Source organism: Tenrec ecaudatus, chromosome 18 (genome assembly GCF_050624435.1).
Source record: "Tenrec ecaudatus isolate mTenEca1 chromosome 18, mTenEca1.hap1, whole genome shotgun sequence".
NCBI classification, from domain to species: Eukaryota; Metazoa; Chordata; class Mammalia; order Afrosoricida; family Tenrecidae; genus Tenrec; species Tenrec ecaudatus.
Window position 1 is genome coordinate 14,075,240 of NC_134547.1, and position 19,967 is coordinate 14,095,206.

At 57.8% G+C, this 19,967-nt stretch overlaps 2 protein-coding genes across 4 annotated transcripts; one reads left to right on the forward strand and one right to left on the reverse strand.

Annotated features, from left to right (window-relative positions):
• Positions 1-2,897: 2,897 nt before the first annotated feature.
• GEMIN7 (gem nuclear organelle associated protein 7) lies at positions 2,898-12,925 on the reverse strand. 3 transcript variants are annotated; one of them, XM_075537996.1, is made up of 3 exons: positions 12,800-12,925; positions 4,632-4,735; positions 2,898-3,619 (listed from the first exon to the last, which is right to left on the reverse strand). In XM_075537996.1, the coding sequence occupies exons 2-3, from the start codon at positions 4,641-4,643 to the stop codon at positions 3,224-3,226; spliced, it is 408 nt and encodes a 135-aa protein (XP_075394111.1). In that variant the 5' UTR covers positions 4,644-4,735; positions 12,800-12,925; the 3' UTR covers positions 2,898-3,223. The 3 variants fall into 3 exon arrangements, with proteins under 3 accessions (XP_075394111.1, XP_075394113.1, XP_075394112.1); XM_075537998.1 differs by having other exon boundaries at positions 12,717-12,845; XM_075537997.1 differs by lacking the exon at positions 12,800-12,925 and adding an exon at positions 12,674-12,791.
• Positions 12,926-16,352: 3,427 nt separating this feature from the next.
• Positions 16,353-19,718, forward strand: ZNF296 (zinc finger protein 296). The gene is made up of 3 exons (XM_075536241.1): positions 16,353-16,650; positions 16,818-16,967; positions 18,775-19,718. Exons 1-3 carry the CDS (start codon positions 16,353-16,355, stop codon positions 19,716-19,718), a joined length of 1,392 nt encoding a protein of 463 aa, XP_075392356.1.
• The last annotated feature ends 249 nt before the right edge of the window (positions 19,719-19,967 follow it).

A 19,967-nucleotide genomic window follows, 5' to 3' on the forward strand; every position in this document is an offset into this window, starting at 1 on the left:
ACCCTTCACAAAATTAAAAGTCAGTCGCGGAGTATTGTCTCCGCGCCGTCGGCAGACTTCCTAACCGGTCTTGCCCCCGGAGAAAGGAGAAAGCTAGACCGAAGGAGGAGTCTGGAGGAGGTAGGGGCGGGCGACGCCGTGGTCAAGGCCCCCACACCAGTCGCCGGAGGTAGCACTGAGAACTGAGGCGCGCACAGCTTGACCGGCCGCCACGTCACTAAATGAACAAAACACGCCTGTCTGTGAGGACTTCAATGACATGGATAATTTTTCTTAAAACAAGCAATCAATTTTATCTTGAGCATCGTGTAGAGCATCCAAACCAGATGGCACAATAACGTACTTCTACCATCTTCCTGTGCAGCCATTTCTGTTGAAGGAATCGATCTTGGGAACAATTGTCATCACCTGTCACGGGTTGTCAAAATGCAGCCGCTGTCCCTGTCCTGCTGACTTGGGGTAGTAACTCATTCAAGACGGGGTTTCAACCACCTTGGTGCCATTTTTGACATTTCCGGTCCTTCTGGGGCCAATCATTTTCAGATGGGAGACGCCGGTCTTGCGTAAAATTCTTTTAGTCCCTAGGTTCCCAAACTTATTTGGCCCACCACACCCCCCTGGCAATTAAAAACGATGGCACTATAAGCCCATCAACCAGCATTGGGTGTGGGCATCTGCTTTTGTAGCCTGCCCCCTGGGTCAGTCCCCCAGGGCGTGGTATCACCCACTCTGGGAGACACGAAAGACATTGGACGCTCTTCGTGGTTGCAGAAACTCTTCCACTTGATTGTTAAAAAGAGTAGCTTCTGAAGTGTCATGTGGAAGAAGGGGCAGTCCCTGCATCACGGTTCTTTTGTGAAGGGTTTCGGCCACTTTACCTTAAGTGTCTAACTAGTTCAGTAATTGCCACCGGGTCCTGCAGAGAAGTTTGGCAGCTGGGGAGCTGGAGAGACGCACCTGGGGAGCCAGTTTGGGAGGCATCTATCTGTCTTTTGTTCCTAGTTACCATAATCCCCACAGTCCCACGTGGGCAGTTCAAACCCACCAGCTGCTCACGCGGGAGAACATTAACAGGAGACTGTCGGCTCCCATAGAGTTCCAGACAGTGTGAGACACCCATGGGCAGTTCAGCTGTCTTGTAGGGTCAATGGCCTCGAGGGCAGAGTGGTCACTCAGCTGATGGTACCTGGACTTGGGCACTCCTTGGGGCTTTATTGGCGGACGCCATGGGTGACACAGCTGCAAGGTTACCAAGGGCTGTATTTTCCCATCTTGGGGTTAACCCAACGTGGCCCGGTACTGGGGCGTCTTGGGGAGACTTGACCTGCTTTTCCCTCCCCAGTAGCCCTGTTCTTTTTCCAGGACCCAGGGCTGGCCCCGCTCTTCTATATCTTAATGGAATTCTTTGTTTTTACATTCTGACCATGGAAAGATTACCAAAGAAGCGTGGACTGCTTTGTGGAGGTGCTGTCAATTAACAAACCTGTGGCCAGTACACCTCACCAAGCAGGTGATCAACAGGACTAGATCAAGATGGGAGGACGGAAAAACAAAACAAACGAGTTTCCGCCCCCTGATCCACCCTAATCCTCTTTTCCTAAGCATTACCGCTGCAGTGGTCCAACCGCTACCCGTGTGCACCAGGCCGCGAACACTCACGTCATCAGCAAACCTGAGCGTAGGTGGGGCCTCCGATCCTGGCCCCTCCAAATCATGCTCTGAGTGGTGATTTCCTACTGGCGCCTTGATTAGGATCCTCCCACACTCACACTCGGTGGCTGAGCTCCTGCTTCTCAGCTCCTGGAGAGCCTCCTGGGCCCCTCCAACTCTGGGCAAATTGCCCCATAGGGTTTGAGAGCCCCTAAATCTTTATGGAAGCAGGCTGTGCGGCCAGTGGGTTTGTGGCCTTCCGGTTAGCAGCCCAGAGTTCAACCACTATCCCACCATCCTCCAAACCTCTTTCTGCCACAGTGGCTGGTAGATTTGAACCACCAACCTTGCTGTTAGCAGGTGAGCCCTTACCCTGCAGCACCACCAGGGCTCTTTCCCCACCACCCTGAAAATCTGCCTCGAGTCCTGTGAGGGGTGAGTGCACACACAAAGCAACATAAACCCAGAGTTTCCTTCTTAGGCAGAAGGGGCAGAGGGGAGTGTCTGCAGGATGGACGGGCTGTGTGGACTGAAGGGCAGGGGATTACTTAAGTCTCTCCCTCTCACCAAATGACCTTTTCCTGCATGGGTCTGGTTAAGAAGGTGGGGTGGGGGCGGATGTTAAGATACTGATAGGATTCACCCGTGAGTAATTACAAACAGGTTTCCCTGGAAGGCCATTTTGCTGTGTCTAAAATGAGCCCTCTGAGAAGCAGGAGGAGGGAGCTCACTGCCAGCAAGAGCCCAGGGATGGAGTGTGTCCTCGGGCCCAGAGATCCCCGCACAGTGAGCCCCCGGAGCAGAGGACAGCTGTACCGTCAGAGCAGCAGCAGCAGAGCCAGGAGCCAGAGCACGGACAGTGATGGGCTCTCCCAGCCCACGGAGCCAGGAAAGCCGAGTGCTTTTGTGCAGGAGGCCTGGCTTCCGGTGTGCAGTGACTCTGGGCACTTGACTCAGGAGGAGTTGGGTTTGCAGGCCCGTGGAAGTGGAACTGAGTGCGTGGGGAGCCTCTGGCCCCTTAATTCAGGGAGCTGGGTTTACAGACCCGAGGAGCTAGAGCAGAATGGCTTCAGGTTGAAGTTGACAGAGGAGTGTTAGGTCCCTTTGGGCATTGATTAGCAGATGTGAAACACCCTGAGCATTTCCCACTGGCATTACAAGTGTTAACTTCCTTAATAAACCCTTTCATGGTGAATTTTGTCCGAGTTCTGTGTCACCATTGCAATGGATATTTGAAATTAAAGAGGTAAGTTCTAGAACTTTCATTAAGACCACACGGGATCTTCAATAAACCAGTTTCCACACTGTCACATACCACCACCACCCACCTCCCCAGGCTCCTCTCCGGCAGGAGGCCTGAGTCTGGAGTTCAGAGGCCCACCTCTTCCTGGAGTTGCAGCAATTGACCGTCTCCACCACGGCGTACCAGGTAGCCAGTGTGCCGCAGAGTTCTGGGGTTGCTCAGAATCAGCCAGTGTGCAGAGTTCCAAGGGGCGGGGACTCCAGTGTCTGGGCAGCCCTGTGTCCCTGGCCCAGGGCCACCGGGCCGCCAGTGGCTAAGGCGGAAAGGTCTTTAGGGCTTGAAGGTGTACGCGATCATGTCGCTGCAGCGCAGCAGCGCCTCGGCCTGCACGCCTATCGGAGTCTGCAGCTGGGACACGTAGAAGTTGGCCACGTCCAGGTCGGTGGCGCCAAAACGGGCGGTCACATGCACGCCCTCATGCAAAGTGAAGCTCACCTGGCGACCCCCCATCGCCAGCAGGCTGCGCAGGAAGCGCTCCCGGAGGATGGCGCGGGCCCGCTGCTCCTGGGTTTCCTGAAACGCCTGGGTGCCAGGGCCTGCCGGTGTCGCCAAGGCCCTACGTCCGTCGGGGGCAAAGCCTCGGCTATAGCCATCAGGGCCCCGGGGCAGCCGGAGCACGGGCACGGGCACAGGGATGCTCGCTGGAGCCTGCATCGGGGACCCCGGCTGTGGGTGAGAAGCACAAGGGGGAGACATCAGACCAGACGGGGCATAGGTACAACTAGGAGGTGGGGAGTAAGTCTGGAACAAAGACATCTCAAAATGAAGCTCCCAAGCCCAGGCCCTGAGCCCCCGCCTCCTAAAGCCTATCCCTCCTCTCCCCAGGCCTGGGCACCACCAATCACCCTGTGGCCCGGGCCAGAAAGGGTGCTACATAAGGAGATGAGCTCCCAGAGAAGGGCCTTTATCTGTATTTGACCCAGCCTCGCCCTGTTTCTGGCTCCAATTAAACACTGTAGGCTGAGAGGCCCCGCCTCCTCTCCATCTATCCATCCACGCCACTGGGGAGTCCCACCTTCCAAACAGATTCACCAAGAACTTCTACTGAACCCCCTCCCCCAGTGACCTCATAGAGCAGAGTGGAACCGCCCCGGGTGGGTTTCCAAGATGGTAGCTCTTTTCGAGAGTAGAAAGCCCCATCGTTCTCCCAAGAAGCAGCCTGTGGTTTCGGACTGCTGACTTTTGTGATTGGCAGCCCAACTCTGCCACCAGGGCGTCTCAACCTAGAGCCCCGTGATCACTGAAAGGGTAGTCCTGGAGCTTCGAGAACCTTCGTGCGGAGGAGAGTGGGCCCAGGCAGCTTCCTGCAGGCCCTTCTCCACTGCAGGCCAGGCTGGAGGCATCATGTTCACCAGTGGCCAGAGTCACCACTGGTGAGTCAATTCTGACTCCTGAGGTGCCGCTGGGGTTGAACTGCTGATCTTGCGGTTAGTAGTCCTGTGCCCACCACCTGGGGCTTCGGGTCAGGGCCTGAACCGGGGGTCAGCAAGCTTGCTCTACGAAGGGCGCAGAGAGCAGCTCATGGGTTTTCTGGGCAGTTCCTACCCTGTCCTAGAGCTGCCAGGAGTCAGCATTGACTCCATGGCAGTGAGTTTCAGTTTCCTTTGGTTCATCTTGGTGGAAGCGGATCACCAGGCCTTTCTGCATGGCACCGGCTGGGTCGGTTCACACCACCCACCTTTAAGAGCATTTAGAACTAGACGGTACCCGGCTCCCACAACTGTCCTCGGCGCTGCTGCTCCAGGTCACAATAGGAGGTCCGGGGTAGAGAGCGGAAGAAAACTGTAGAATAAAAGTCAGGATCTTAAAAAGAGGCCAGGCTGCCTGGTCAGATCGCCGCGCTGGACGTCCCGGTGCGGTCGTCCTCACCCACCCGTGCACCCTGCACTGGGAACCCCTTTTCGGTCACAGGACAGACAGGCCTGTAAGGTCCTCTCGGGCGCAGTTCTAGTCTCCAACACACGGGGGCGCCGCGAACCACAACCGCCTCCCCAGCGCACGCTGCTGGTTAAGGTCCCTTGGTTCACAAACCCAGGCCCGGCCCCTCCGCACCGCTCATGCCTTCCTCCAGCCCCACCACCACCCCACCCCAGGCTGTTCCCCCAGCTGGCCAGAGGGAGCCCGCGAATACAAAAGCCCGATCAGGTCTCTGGGCAGCTCGCAGCCAGCTGGGGGTGGTCCTGGGCTCCCTCCTGTCTCACTCAAGCTAGAGCCCAGAGCCCTCCACTGGCCCCACCTACCCTCCACCCTCCGCATTTCCAGGCCCGGATAATCCTCCGCCCCTCCAGGCCCCTACCACAGCTGTCTGTCTCTCTCCTTTGCCCAACTCCCTGTCTCCCCAATCTCCCTTGCTTTTGCCATTACTCTGTGACCGCTTTGACCTGATGTCCTACATTGTTCTATTTCCAGCCCCCGCCCCCACCCTGGGAGGGCCGGAGCCTGGCTTCCCCACCACCACCACCAACTGTGGGACCCCCGCTCCTGAAAAAAAAAACACACATAACCCACTACCTGACAGTCCATTCTAACACAGTGACCGTGGAGTGGAACTCCAGACCTTTCTTCCGCGGTGCCCCTGGGTGGGCCTTTGTGTTACCACCAGAGACTCCAACATATATACCAAAGCCGAGCTCCATCCCCCTCCAATACAAACCAGCCCAGCCCGTGCTGCAGAATCAAACCCAATGCCTACTGACCCTACTGGGGAAAAGAGGCGGCTTTCTGTGCCCCTAAAGAATGACAGCTTCGGAAACCCACAGGGGCAGGTCTCCCCTGTCCATAGGCCCTAGGAGTCGGGATCAGCTGCATGGCAGTGGGTGGATTTGGGGGCTTACCGGTTATCAGCTGAGCGGCTGGCTCTTGTCCCTAAGCAAAGGCTGCCTTGTGTGCTGCTGTGGCCGAAAGGGGGCAGGCGAGAGGGAGGGCGTCCTACTCCCTGAGGCTCAGGCCCTGCAGGCCCAAGAGGCCCAGGGAGGTGACTAGGGCCCAGGGCTGGCACAGGATGCAGGTCCTTAGATGGTCTTTTCTTTCCCTTCCTGTGAGACTCTTCCTGTCTCTGCGGTTTGAGCTCTCTGCGAGGCAGGCCCCGTGGGAAGGGGGCCGGGGTCCTGCAGACAATTGACCATGCTGGGGGAGTGGGGGAGGCCTGCCAGCTCTGAGCTGAGGACACTCCTGGCAATCCAACAGAGCAGAGAGGACAGCGTGGAAGCGCCCGCCGGTGGGGTTGGCTGGGCTGAGGCTTCATGATGGCAGGCAGCAAACCTGGGGACCCTTCTCCAGCTGGGTTCACGCTGCCGCCCGTGCCGCTGGTGGCTGCGTGCTTAACCCGCAGACCACATAGGCCACCAGGGCTCCTCGGCCCGTGGCGAGGTGTAGAAGCACCGCTGGCTTCTGCCCACTCAGTGCTGGTAGCTACAACCCCCCACCCCAGTTGTGATAACCAAGATTGCCTCTCAGTAGAGCTGTGGGAGAGGAGAGGGTCTCTGACACTGCCCAGTGTCCCCTGTGGAGCCAAACCAGCCCCAATGGTGACTCTCTGATGAGCCATGCCTCAGTTCTCTACCGACTCCCAGTGATCCTACCTATGGGACAGGGCAGAGCCGGCCCTGTGAGCTGCCCAGGCTGCAACTCTTTTAGAGAGCCTCATGTTTCTCTTGTGGAGCAGCTAATGGATTTGAACTGCTGACCTTGTGATTAGCAGCCCAGTATTACCTACCAGGGCTCTCTCCTCATTCTCTTTCACTCACTCACTGCCAAGCCTCATAGTGACCCGCATGGGCCAGGGTAGAACTGAAAGCCCCGTCCTTTTCCCACAGAGCAGCTGGTGGGTGGTTTCACGGCGCTGACCGTGAAGTTAGCAGGCCAGTGCTTCACCTTGGTGCCACCAGGACTCCTGCTGAGCACCCTAGTCCTGCGACAACGGGGAGCCGCTCGGCCCATGGCTCTGAGGATCGGAAATGCCATCCCTCGAGGGAGACGCGCCAGCCCCACCCCCTTTCCTGGTGGTGGGCCACAGGCCCCTCTGGTCTCACTGGCCTCGTCCCTTGTGTATCTCAAAACAGGCAGACTCAAACTCAACAACCAAAAAAACGAGGAGGGCGGGAAGGGCATGGAGCCACAGGACCCCCTGCCCATGGGAGTGTCCAAGGATGCCGCCACTAGGGGGTGTGGGTGACAGGGGTAGCAAGCGGCACGTTGCTCCCTTAAAAACAAGGGGAACAGAAATCCCCAATGACCCTGCAGCCTATCCCAAAGCAACGGAGGTGAGGCTGGCGCAGGGCCGGGCAGTGCTGTGTCCTTCTGTACATACGGTGGTCATGGGCGTAAAACCTGAAAGACACCCCCACAAGAGCGGGGCTTGCCTCGCTTTGCGACACACTAGCTGTGGGCCCAGCAGGGCCCGCCCTCCACGATGGCGAGAAGGTGGAGACTACCCGGGCCTGTTAGTGGGTGAGTGGAGGAACAAACTGTGGTGTGGGCACGGGTGGATGCCAGGCAAGGTTAGAGTCATGGGGAATTCCGGAAATACGCCAATCACCGAAGGGTTGTGGGGCGTTTGAGCCCACGGCGGCAAACAGCCAGAAAAGGTTTAATACCCAACACAACAAACTCACCGCCGTCCAGGCAATGTCCACTCACAGCGCCCCTCTGGCACAGGACAGGGCTGCCCCTGTGGGTTTCCCAGGCTGTACCTCTTGACGGGAGTCGAAAGCCTCAAATGGCTGACCTTTCGGCTCAAAGCCCAATCAATGCATAGCCACTGCACCACCCAGGCTCCAGGCTTTCCACGCAGAGAGAGGAATTCTTGGATGGCCACCAGGTGTAGGCAAGAAAGGAAGGGCATGTACCACTAAGCAAAGGGCAGGGGATAACCTGGTCTACTCCCTACTTGGGGCAACTCGTGAGCAGAGACGAATGAAGAAACTCAGGGGCCCATGGACACAATCGGCCCTCGGGGCTGGTGGGCCACACGCAGCCCAGCCTCCGTGACTCTCATGCCAGGAGAGCGGATGGTGCCCGGCTACCACTGCTGACCCAGGGGAGGGCCGGGACACAGTGGACCAAAACCCAGAAATATGCAAACAGGCCAGGCTGCTTCTTCGGGTGGAAACTGAACCCCAAGGCTGCAGCCCTTAAGCACCCCGCAAGCCTGGAACTAAACTTTGGCTCAACTTTAGGGCACGTAACAGACAGGCCTATAAATGTGAACAGTAATCACAGGGAGGGCCGCTCCTAATAATCACCATTTGTGATCCATCGGGAAGGCCAGCCTTTGCCCAGGGGCAGGGTTTGCTGGGAAGACTAAGCAGGACTAGGAAAGGGAAAGACCAGGAGACACAAGAAGAGCACTAATAGGTTTTGTGGGGACTGTAATCAGTGCCACAAAAGAAGACGTGTGACTTGTTCACTGGAAAAGCCACCTGCTCTAAACGACTGCCCCAATCAACACAGAGTTAAAAAATAGACAAGAACCAATTTTTGGTTTTTTGTAGAGACCAGTGGTTCTCAACATTCCTAATGCCTAATGCCGTGTCCCTTTCAGACAGTTCCTCATGTGGTGACCCCCAACCGTAACATTATTTTCGTTGCTACTTCATCGCTGTCATGTTGCTACTGTGATGAACCGTCATGTAAATACCTGATAGGCAGGATGTATTTTCATTGTGACAAATGGAACATAAAGCAGAGTGATTCATCACTAAAACAGTATGTCACTGTATATTGTGAAGTATTTATTTCCATTGACAAATAAATGAAATCTTGTCTTGAAGCATGGTATGGCATGGATAAGTCTTCACGCCGGGTACTCGTATGTGGGCGTATGTGCATGTGGACGGACCCACCTGGAGTCAGGTAGAGGAGCAGCGTCTTGGTTCCTAAGACCATCGGAAATAAGTTTTCCGATGGTCTTAGGCGACCCCTGTGAAAGGGTTGTTCAACCCTTGTGAAAGGGTTTTTTGACAGCCCCCCAAGGAGTCGAGACCCACAGGTTGAGAACCGTTGGTACAAACCGATCTCTCTCTCTCTCTCTCTCTCTCCACACACACACACACACACACACAATAAACAAGAGCAACAGAGGTGGACTGGGAATATAACCTAATGCTGGTGATCTCCTTCCTGCTTCACTGCCGTCCCCAGGTGAGGGTTTGCAGGCTCTAGGCCCGGACTGGGACTGTCTGCGCAGCCAAGTTGACACACATGGTGGGGGGTGGGGTGGGGGGGGTAGGGGGTGGGCTCAGGAAGACATGCAAATGTCCACCATCTCTGAGAAGCAAAGTGGTGCACGTTAAGGCTACAAAGCTGTGGATTCTTCGCCACTCCGATCGATGGAGAGAGATAAAAAACGGTTGATGGTGTTTGGTTATGTCCAAGCTTGACTCTGGAGCCCTGGTGGCGTGCGTACTCGTTAGCAGTTGGCCTGCTGACTGCAAGGTCGGCCGTTTGAAACCACCAGCTGCACCGAGGGAGAAAGAGGAGGCTTTCTACTCCAGTAAAGAGTTACAGTCTCAGAAACCCACAGGGACAGTTACCCTGTCCTATAAGGCCGCCAAGTCAGACCGGTCTCGGTGGCAGTGAGAGTGAACAGGCAGTACCATGGATAAACCCTGTACTACACTAGCTGTAAGGTTGGTTGGTGGGTCACATCCACCGAGGCTCCAACAGAAAAAGTCCTTGCTGTCTGCTTCCATGACACACACACACACACACTCTCTCTCTCTCTCTCTCTCTCTCTCTCTCTCTCTCTCTCTCTCTCTCTCTCTCACCCTCTAGGGCTGGGTAGAATTGCCCCTGTGAACTTTGGAGACTAATTCTTTTTGGGAGTAGAAAGGGTTCTCTCTCTCTCTCTCACAGAGGCTGGTGGTGGCTCAAAGCACTGACCACCCAAACCCTACAGGGCAGTGCTTCTAGGAGCGGGCTGAAAGAGAATGGAGTTTTTCTAGGACCCACTGTGTACCCTAAGTCATCAGTAGACTGACAACTACGGGCAATAATCTGTGTTCCGTCCCTTTTTGGATTTTGCACGCTTTATACACGTCATCTTTATAATCTAGTCCACATTTCCATCTGGGAAAGAACAATGCTCTGCCCAGGAATCTGAAACCTTTGTCCTCATTGGCCTTCTGCTTTCCTCCCCAGAACTAACTTCCCTAGCACCTTGTGCTTCTAAGCTGCCCAGTCCTGGTGCTCCGAGGCTCCCACGCTGGTCCACAAGGAACACTGGGTGGTAAAACTTTGTGCTTGTGAGGCAATTCAAGGGCAACCGGTTTGGTTTTCTTGGTTGTTTTTTTTTTTAGCAGAACAGAAAACAAGCGTTCAACAAATTTTGCCTTTTAAGGGGCCCAAAACCCCTGCCATCGAGTCAATTCTGATGCATAGTGACCTACCTAAGGCTTCTGAGACTGCCAGTTCTCATAGGAGCAGACAGCCTCAGCTTGCTCCTAAGAAGCACGGGGTGGATTTGAACCCCTCAGACCAGGGGGTTAGCAGCCCCAAGCCGCAGCCTCAGCCACAGCACCGACCAGGAAGCTTACAATTAAAGGGGGGAAAAAGGTGCTTTTCAACTGGTACCTATACTGTGATCCGACTCTTTGGGGGACCTTTAAAGAGACCCAGCTGTCTGACAAGGAGCCCACAGATTTAAGGGAAGGCCAACGGGTGAGAACTCCAGGGCTGGGCAGGCAGACAGGCACTTCAGCAAACAAACGGGCCCTGGCCTCAGGCTGAATCAGCCATGGTGGGGAAATGCAATGGATGAAGTGACAGGCTGCTAACTGCGAAGCTGGCCATTCAAACACACCGCAGCTGCTCCCTGGGAGAACGATGAGGCAGTACTGACCGTCTGGGAAACCCTAAGGAGTAGCCCTACTTTGTCCCGTACAGTTGCTGTGAGTTGAAATCCACCCAGTAACAGTTGGTGAATGCCCCCCCCCCACCCTGCCTGTCTCGGGAAAATGTGGTGGAGGGCAAGGGGCAGCACGGGAGCCCAGGGAGGTGACTGCAGTCATCCAAAGATGAAGGTGCTTAGGATGGGGTGAGGCAGTGAGGAGGGGGCTGAAATGGTCAGATTTCCTGTATGCTTTTGTTTGGAACAGTTCTTGTGTTTTTTGGTGAGAGTAGACACCCCCCCCCAGGAAGAATCTCCATGCAGCTGACCCCTGTGTGCCTTGCAAGCTGAAGCCCTCCGAAGTCGCTGAGACCCTGGAGGCCCCGTGGGATGGGTTCAAACCCACCAGCTGCTCCTCGGGATGATGAGGCTGTCTGTTCTCCACAAGCAACAAAGCTCCACTGCCCCCTGAGGTCACCATAGGGGAGTGGCCATGAGGTTTCTAGCTTGGATGGATTGGGTTACGGTTAAAATCAAGAGTTAAGAACGGACTCAAACAAACTCCTTGCCATCAGGTCAGCTTCAACTCATATGGACCCTAAAGGGCTGAGTGGGATACTGAGGCCTCATTCCTTATGGGAGCGGACAGACAGCTCTCTCTCTCTCTCCCCCTCCCTCCCTGGGAGTGATTGGTGTGTTCCACCTACTACTAATCTTGTAGTCAGCAGCCAGAAATTTAACCCATGACACCATCAGCGTTCCTTGCTTATCAGACCACAGGTAAACGGGATTAAGGGCTAAAAACATTTTTTTAAACAGATCTGACCACAGCTACTCAACGTGTAGGTAACCCCCCATCACGGGTCTCCAGGTTTCCTCCCCGCCTCAAAACAAAGCTGTTAAGATTGTGTTAAATCCCTTGATAAAACAGAATGAAGGGAGGGGAGGCCACTGTCTGGCCAGGGTTTCTCCATCTCCAGATCTGAATGTCCTCCATTCCAAATGAAAAAAAGGCAGTGGAACCTGGAAAGGATTTCCATAAAAGAGTTGGTCTTGAAAAAGCCCAGGGGCAGTTCTACCCTGCCCTATGGAGTCACCATCAATTCAATGGCAGTGAGTTTGTTGTCCTTGTTGTTTGGGGAGTGGGGAGGGAAGGGGGGGAAGAGAAGCTCATTAAATGGCAAGAGGCCAACTCAGGTTGGTCTACCCAGGAGTCCAGACTGCCAGTGCAGGTGGGCGGGGCACGTGGATTCATGTCACTGGCACAGGAGTGCCCTTGAAGGCTTAAGGGCAAAAGAAGTGACCAGATAACATCAGCTTCAGAGAAAGGTCAGGCAGGGTGTGCCTAAGAAGGTGAAAGCAGGTATTACCCACCCACCTCCCTGCTGATCTGGCTGAAGACCCCTCAGCCCTTCATCCTTTCAGTCAAAGCCAAAAACATACTAATGGAAAGTTTGGGGGGGGGGAATGAGGATACCTATTGTCTCACCCCCACCCCCCCGCGCACGCCTAGATTCACAGCGGCCATTCCCAAAGGGACCCCCCCCTTTCCTGAAGAGATCAGCTCCAGTCCGGGGACCAAGTGAGCCGGCCCCTCGATGGTGTCCGAATTAAGACATCTGCGGACTTATCAAATTAACCCGGCTGCTGGGCCCAGAGACGTGTCCACACCCCCCCTAAAGCGGCCACATCTTTATGCAAATTCGTCAAATGCAGACGGGTCGGAACCCCAAAGGCGGAATGCCTAGCCTCCCCTCCCCTCCGCCCCTGGGGCCGGTCAGCTCCGTCTCCTTCGGCCCTGGCCACCCATCTCAATCCTCTTCCAATACGGATCGTCCTCCCGGCCCGCAGGAGTCCACTGCCCGCGCTGCCCAGCAGGCCGCGCGCCCCACCTCCCGGCGCCGACGGAGGCAAAGCGAGACTGTGGGCGCGGACCCCGTTACTACGGCTCCCCCATCCCGGGCCCGCGCCGGGGGCGTTCCCGCGACCGGCGTTCCGGGCCCAGAGCGTCCAGGTACCGGCGTTCCAGGCGCAGAGTGGAAGGTGCTCTCCGCAGACGCCCGCCGGCACGCCGCACTCGCCCGGGTCCGCGGCTCGGGCGCCACTTCCGCCGGCGCCCACGCGGCAGAGGCCCGGGCGGGCTGCGCGCCGCCGCGCAGGGGTTCCGCCCGCGCAGGGGTTCCGCCCGCGCCCGCGTTCCGCCCGCGCCCGCGCCGCTGCCGCCGCACGTGGCGGCCCGGCGAGCTCGCCGGCTCGGGCGCGCGCACGGACCGGGGGGGTCGGGGGGAGGTGGCCTGGCTGGGCGTCCAAACTGGACGCTCCCTGCTGGCCTGCCAGCTTAGAGCTGAGGGCATTCCAAGCGCCCTTCTGCAGAGGGGGAAACTGAGGCCCGAGAGGAGAACTCGTGTTGGGGGGACGGAGGAACCCGTTCGCTGGACGGTGCACTCCTGCACCCAAACACACACTCGCCCCCCCCCCAGAGCCTCCCTCACTGGAAATCAAGAAAAAGGAGGGAGCAAGCGAGTGGGGGCGGGGTAGGAAGGATGCTGAAGGCGGTCTTTTTGCCCTGCCAGCCCTGCCTGCAGAGATTTTACAAAAGGGTAAACTGAGGCTTAGGAACTCTCTGGCCTGCACTGTGGGGCTCACAGAATTCACTTCCTTCCAACAGTTCCCTGGCACTGTGGGCCCCTTTTCTCCACCGGTCTCCAGAACCTGGGGCCCCTCACACAGTAGGCCCTGAAATAAAAAGACAAGGTATCGAAGCCCCCTTAGAACCTACATTTTCGGGGGTGCGGTGAGGGAACACACTTATATCTAAACCTAGAAGAAGACATCTGCTTTGGGGGGAGAGCGAGGGCAAAGGGGATAAACGAACAAGTACATAAAATGATTACTTCAGGAATGGGGGAAAGGTGAAGGGAATTGGGGAGCAAACAATGAATGCAGGGGAACTGATTGTGATGATGTATAAAGAGATGGCCAGTCTTTTTAAATGCGATTTCACTCTGGAAGTGTAAGATGTGTGAATATTATATCAAGAAACCAAACTTCCAAAGGACCTAAAGTTACCATGGGTGAAGGAGGAAGAGTTTTTGCCATGCAGGGTATTGCGTTTATGTCAATGGTGGTGGAGTAATTTGGAAAAGCATTTCAGTAATGGTTGCACAGCACAAAGAGTAGAATCATGACACCACACGAAACATGCAGAAGTTGTTGACTGGGAGAATGCCGTGTGTATTTTTGCCCCAATTAAAAAATAATCATTACACCAATACCAAATCATTACACCAATACCAATGTGTACAAGGAAGATGTTCTGACATTAATTGTAATGGTTGTACAACTCTTCTCGGTACAATGGAACAATTGAATTGTACATGTGGGTGACGGGCCAATAAAACTGTTTTTTTAAAAAAAGATCCTTCAGGCCAGAAGAAATATGAAAAATATAGAAGGACAAAGGACTATCCCAAACCAACCAAACTATAGGACAGAATCACAATGCCCTTGTGGGTTTCCGAGGCTGTCAATCTTTGTGGGAGCAAAAACACCTCATCTTTCTCCCCCAGGAGTGGCTGGTGGATCCGAACTGTCGATCTTGCCATTAGCAGGCCAAGGCATAACCCAGCAGGGCTCTGGGCAGTGCACTAGAGTGTGACAAAGTTGAGGAGTTTCTTTAGTGGAATGAGCAGAGGAGGGGCCATTAAATGAGACGCCACCTTCAGGTAACAGCCCTCACGTTCCAACCTCCCCTAAACTCCTTTGGCAGACGGGAAAAATTGTGGCCCTGAGGGCAGCAGGGGAGGGGGGGTGGACGGACAGATGGAGGTCATCATGTAAATTGCAAGTCCTTCGGCAGGGTGGGGCTACCTTAGATAGTGGTCAGGGAGGCCCTGGGCTCTCTGGAGGACAATTGAATGGAGACCTGAATAACAATGCAAGGGGCTGGCCTGGCCTAGACCTCCTTTCCTCTGGGCTAGTGAAATGCCCAGTGCATTCCTTCTTGGGCTGGGGACACCTGGGGCCAAGACCGACAGCCTGGCCCTGACTTCAGGGGACCTCTCCCCGGGGGGTTTGGAGAACAATCAACAAACACTCCGATCTTATGCCGGGCTAGGAGCCCTGGTTGTTCTGTGGTTACGCTTCTGACTGCTAATCACAGGGTCTGCGGTGCAGGGGGAAATGGAGAGGCTTTGGAGTCCGTCTGGGAAAACTACAGGGGCAGTTCTACCCCCTTCCACAGATTTGCTATGGGTCAGCGTCAACTCCAGGGCAGCGAGTTTGAAGGAATAAAGCGTGCCCTGGTGGCATCGGCATGATGATGGGATGGGCTGCTAACCCCCAGCAGGAGGGTGATGAGGCTTTTTCTAGCCCGATTAAGAGTTACCGATTAAGAGTTGCCGTCTGGGAAATCCACAGGAGCAGTTCTGCCCTGTCCTATAGGGTCAGTCAGAATCAACGGAAAGCAGGATCGCGGTGGCCTGACGGGGGTTTCCGGGGACCCCTGGGAGGAAGGGGGGAGGCCCATAAGATAGGTAAGACCGTTGGCTATTTGCAACGGCTAGTTGGGAATTCCGGTTTTAGAGGCAAACCACTATCCTCGAGATGACTGACGATCGCGTCTTTCTCTCCGGTGGGGTGGAAGCAGCCAGCTTTCGGTGAACACTGAACAGCCAAGTTTAAGTGCCTCCACGCAGGCTTTCTTTTTAGGAGCAAAAAAGATGCGTGTGCTTCATGCTGTACAACTGTCCTCTGCCCCAGCCTATCCCAAGCCCTCTCAACTCCCTGCCAGGCGGTCGATGCTAACTCATAGCAACCTGGAGGACAAGATGGAACTGCCCCCGTGAGTTACGTAAGGAGACTGTAACGCTTTGCAGGCAGTAGAAAGCATCCTCCTTCTCCGGTTCTAAGCCCCCCAGACTCAGAAAAATAAAACTTGCAAGCTGATCCAATGACTCTCTGGGACCTGCCCCCGTTTCCTCCCTGATCTCCATCCCTCACTGCCGTCCTGGTCCTCGCTCCTGGCTGCACAAGCCAGGGTGGACTGGAGCTCCCAGCCCCTGGCCTCGTTAGCGGCCCAAAGCCTCTGTGATTCCTGTTGGTCGTCAGTGGGTGTCATGGACCGCTGCACCCCAGTATTCTGCTCTAGGGATAAATCCGGGATTGCCGGCTGCGGGGTGGGGGTTGTTTGAAGCGTCCTTGCAAGGCAGCCCAGACCACGGCCACGTGAAACGTGGACGCTGCCATTTTCTCGCGGGCGGTGGGTGTACGCCGCGTGCCTCAGTTTCCCCCGCGGGGGGGGGGGGCGCGCAGGCATCGCCGCTCCCATTGGCCGAGCACCAGCTTCCAAGCGGACTGGCTGCTCGCGGCCCCCCCGGGCCCGCCGGTAAGTCCTCGCCCGCAGGCCCCGCCCCCGAGTGGGCGGAGCCTCGGCGCGGGCAGCACGTGTACGAGTCCGCGGCCGGTCGCCGCCGCCACTCACCTGCGCGCCGCGCTCGGAGCCCTCCGCTCGCGCGTCGCCCGCCAGCCCGCCCGCCCGCCCGCGCGCCAGCCCGCCCCGGCCTGCGACCCATGTCCCGCCGCAAGGCTGGCAGCGCGCCCCGCCGAGTCGACCCTGTGCCTGCGCCGCACTCCGAGGGCGAGATGGAGATGCCGGACCTCACCATCGATGTGAAGCCGGAGCCGGACGCCGAGCCCTCCCCGGCCCCGCGGCGGGAGCTCTGCGCCCCGCAGAAGGCGCCCCAGCTGGGGCACCTGGGGGGCGATCGCTGCCACTCTTCCGGCTGCCCGCCCGCGCAGGGCCCCCTCCAGACCCTCGGCGCGCCCAGCCCCTGGGCCCTGTGGACGACTCTGGCCCCTCACTCGTTCGGTAAGCCGCCGGGCCCCTGGCCCAGCCGCGCGCCCTACACCTGGACGCTGGGGAGGCGGGTAACGCCGGCCCCGGTTCCCTGACCCTCCGGCTTCCCCTCTGCCTGCGCACCCCGGGCCCCCATCCTGGCCCCGCCCCCACGCTCACCACCCGCTTCCTCCCTGCAGACCGCCAGCCTTGGTCCGACAAACACCCCGATCTGTTGACCTGCGGCCGTTGCCTGCAGACCTTTCCCTTGGAGGCGATCGTTGCTTTCATGGAGCACAAGAAGCAGAGCTGCCCGCTCTTCCGCGGCCCCAGGCCCGGCCCGAGCTCAGGTGAGTGGCCCCCCGCGGGCCAGGCGCTTCCTCAAGTTCAAGGGCTTCCTGCGGGGGGACCCGCGCGGCCCGAGCTGGACAGGCAGGCCACTGAGCGCGACTTCCCCTTTGTGGCTCCCCTTGGGGTGCAGCCTAGGCGTGGCCAGGGCCTGCCCAGTCCTAGGTGGTGGGGGCGGGGGCCAGCCAAGCTGGGCGGGTGGCCCATTGGGTGTGGCCAGGCCCAGCAGAAGACTGGCCTGGGGGTTTGCCACAGGCACCCCCGAATCTGGTTTCACTTCTCCTTCCCCTTGGCCAGAAATAACTGGCCAGGTGGCTGGACCTAGGGTGGTACTAAGGAGGACCTCTGGGGAAGGACTAGTGTGTTTGGGGAGGGTGGGGAGGGAAGGGCCCGGGGGAGGGGCGCAGACCAGCTAGAAAGAGTGCCTGTTGCCCCTCCCGCCTCCTCCACCCTCGGATGCTTTCTACTGTAGAGCCAGTGGGGGGGGGGGGCGGCTGTCCTCTGCCCCTGATGGAATCTCCCAGGCCTGGGTGGTGGTGGTGGTGGGAAGTCCCCCAGGGCAGCGGGACTCGAAGGATCCAGATTCCTTAGTCCCCCGAGACTAGTTCAAAGGCAGTCCGCCTGCAGTCTCAGGTCTCCGTGGTCCTGAAGGTTTGGGGCTGAAAAGACCCCCTGGTGGGTCCCTGGACCGTTGTGATGGGATTATTGGATTAGCCCGATTGGAAACGATTGGATTATTGGGCGATTGGATTATTGGGCTGAGCCTGTGGTGCAGTCCCTGGCTAACCGCGGAACCAAACCAACCCACCAGCCGCTCCTGGGGAGGTAGATGCAGCTGTCTGCTCTCTTAAAGATTTACAGCCTCAGGGTCTCCGTGAAAGGGCCTGGTTTGGGTTTGCTTTCTTGCTGACTTTTGGCCTTAAAGGGGGTGCACCCGTGGGATTCTCAGATTGGGACAGTTGAGGAAACTGAGGCTCAGTTACAACCCCGTCCTGGCCTGGCCTCTGGGCTCTGGTGGTGAGTCAGAGGCTAGGTCCCCCCACCAAGAATTTGAAAGTGTGTAGGGATGTACCTGTCCACTGAGGTGCCCAGACAATAATTGAATGTGGGGTGGCCCCATAGGTCTTGGTTACTGCCCGGACCCTGATGCCCCCTCCTTCCCAAGCTGGGGGGTCACTAGATCATGCAGGCCCGAGACCCACTCCGGGATGGAGAGCTTCTAGGTGGGTGTGGTGCACAAGTTGCCAGCCTCCAGGTCTGTGGTGTGGATGCCAGACCCAAAGCAGACCTGTTGTCCCGGAGTCGACTCCGGCCCATTGTGACCCTAGGGGGACAGGGTAGGACAGCCCCGCAGGGTTCCCGAGCCTGCCACAGCTCTCCCTCGGAGCTGGGGTCGCTGGGAGGCAGAACTGAGATCCCCTCGCACATTTAGGGAACCGTCTCCTTGGAAACCTGATCGGCTGCTCTCCATGGATTTGGGGGTGGAGGGTGCCCCTGTGTGCCTCCGTTTTCCCAGCTGGAAAACAGGGACCAGTCTTGAAAGGCACATAGGACGTTCCCACTGGCCTCCATCAGCTCTTTTCCTAACCGGGCCTGCACCCTTTTCTTCCTTGTGGATTTTTTCCCTCTCTCTGCCCAGGCATCTGAACACCAGCTCGGTGAGGGCAGGGAGTCTGTCTCTGAGGACTGCCTTGTCCCGGCCGGCTGGCCGGCCTGCTGCCCGGAACAGCTGTCGGCTGTGACTACTAGGACTTTGATCGCCTGAGCAGGAAGCTCGCCACTAACCACCTTGCCCGGTTCTCTTTCCAGAACATGAGGAGCTGCGTGTCTTGAATTGCCTCCGCTGTGGCCGCCAGTTCACGCATGCCTGGAAGCTTCTGCGCCACGCCCAGTGGGACCACAACATGTCTATCTACCAGACTGAGTCCAATGCTCCCGAGGCCCCGCTGCTGGGCCTGGCCGAGGTGGCCGCGGCTGTGTCCGCTGTGGTGGGGTCCGAGGTGGAGACCAAGGGCCTCCGGGGCAGCGGCCGCCGCAGCCCCACCTGCACTGTGTGCAAGAAGACCCTCAGCTCCTTCAGCAACCTCAAAGTACACATGCGGTCCCACACGGGCGAGCGGCCCTACGCCTGCGACCAGTGCCCCTACGCCTGCGCCCAGAGCAGCAAGCTGAACCGCCACAAGAAGACCCATCGCCAGGTGCAGACGCCCAGCCCCTGCTCCAGCGACACGGGCCAGGTGCAGTCTGCCATCGCGCCCCCGGAGCCCGCCAACCACGCCACCGCCCCGGCCAGCACCCTTCAGAGCAGCCGTGGGGAAGGGGCTGCCGCCACCGCCGGCGTCCAGGAGCCTGGAGCCCCAGGGGGCGGGGCTTCGCAGGCCAGCCCTGGGGCTGCCACCTCAGACCAGGACTCGGAGCCCAGCACGAGCCAGGTGTCCCCTGTGCCTCGGAAGGCAGTGAGCAAGAGCCGCGGCCCCGGGGGCAGCTGCGAGTTCTGCGGGAAGTACTTCGCCAACAGCAGCAACCTGACTGTACACCGCCGCTCACACACGGGGGAGCGGCCCTACGCCTGTGAGTTCTGCTCCTACGCCTGCGCCCAGAGCAGCAAGCTGAACCGCCACCGACGCATGCACGGCCAGGGCCCAGGCAGCACCTGCTTCCCATGCCCCCACTGCTGTGTACCCTTCGGCCTGCGTGCCACCCTGGACAAGCACCTGCGACAGAAGCACCCTGAGGCAGAAGGGGGCGCCTGAGATCTCCTGCCTTTCATGTGATATTTGTAACCTTGTTGCCCTCCCTGTTCCAGTAAACCGAGCCTTCTCGGCCCCCCATGTGCTGGCGCGGACTCTTTTTTTGGGGGGGCTGGTATCTGAGGTGGGGTGGGAGGCTCCCCTGCTTGGGGTGGACGGCTGGACAGACCGGTTTGGGGTGAGGGGGTGAAGGACAAGGCCGGCCCCCTGCGCCTGGGGCGGCTGGCACGGGAAGCCGCGCTCCCGGTTCCC

What these genes read in the sequence shown, in the direction of transcription:
- ZNF296 (XM_075536241.1), top strand. Translation starts at nt 16,353, where the DNA reads ATGTCCCGCCGCAAGGCTGGCAGCGCGCCCCGCCGAGTCGACCCTGTG. An exon ending in TCTGGCCCCTCACTCGTTCG is followed by an intron (nt 16,651 to 16,817) that starts GTAAGCCGCCGG and finishes TCCTCCCTGCAG; the next exon opens with ACCGCCAGCCTTGGTCCGAC. An exon ending in CAGGCCCGGCCCGAGCTCAG is followed by an intron (nt 16,968 to 18,774) that starts GTGAGTGGCCCC and finishes TTCTCTTTCCAG; the next exon opens with AACATGAGGAGCTGCGTGTC.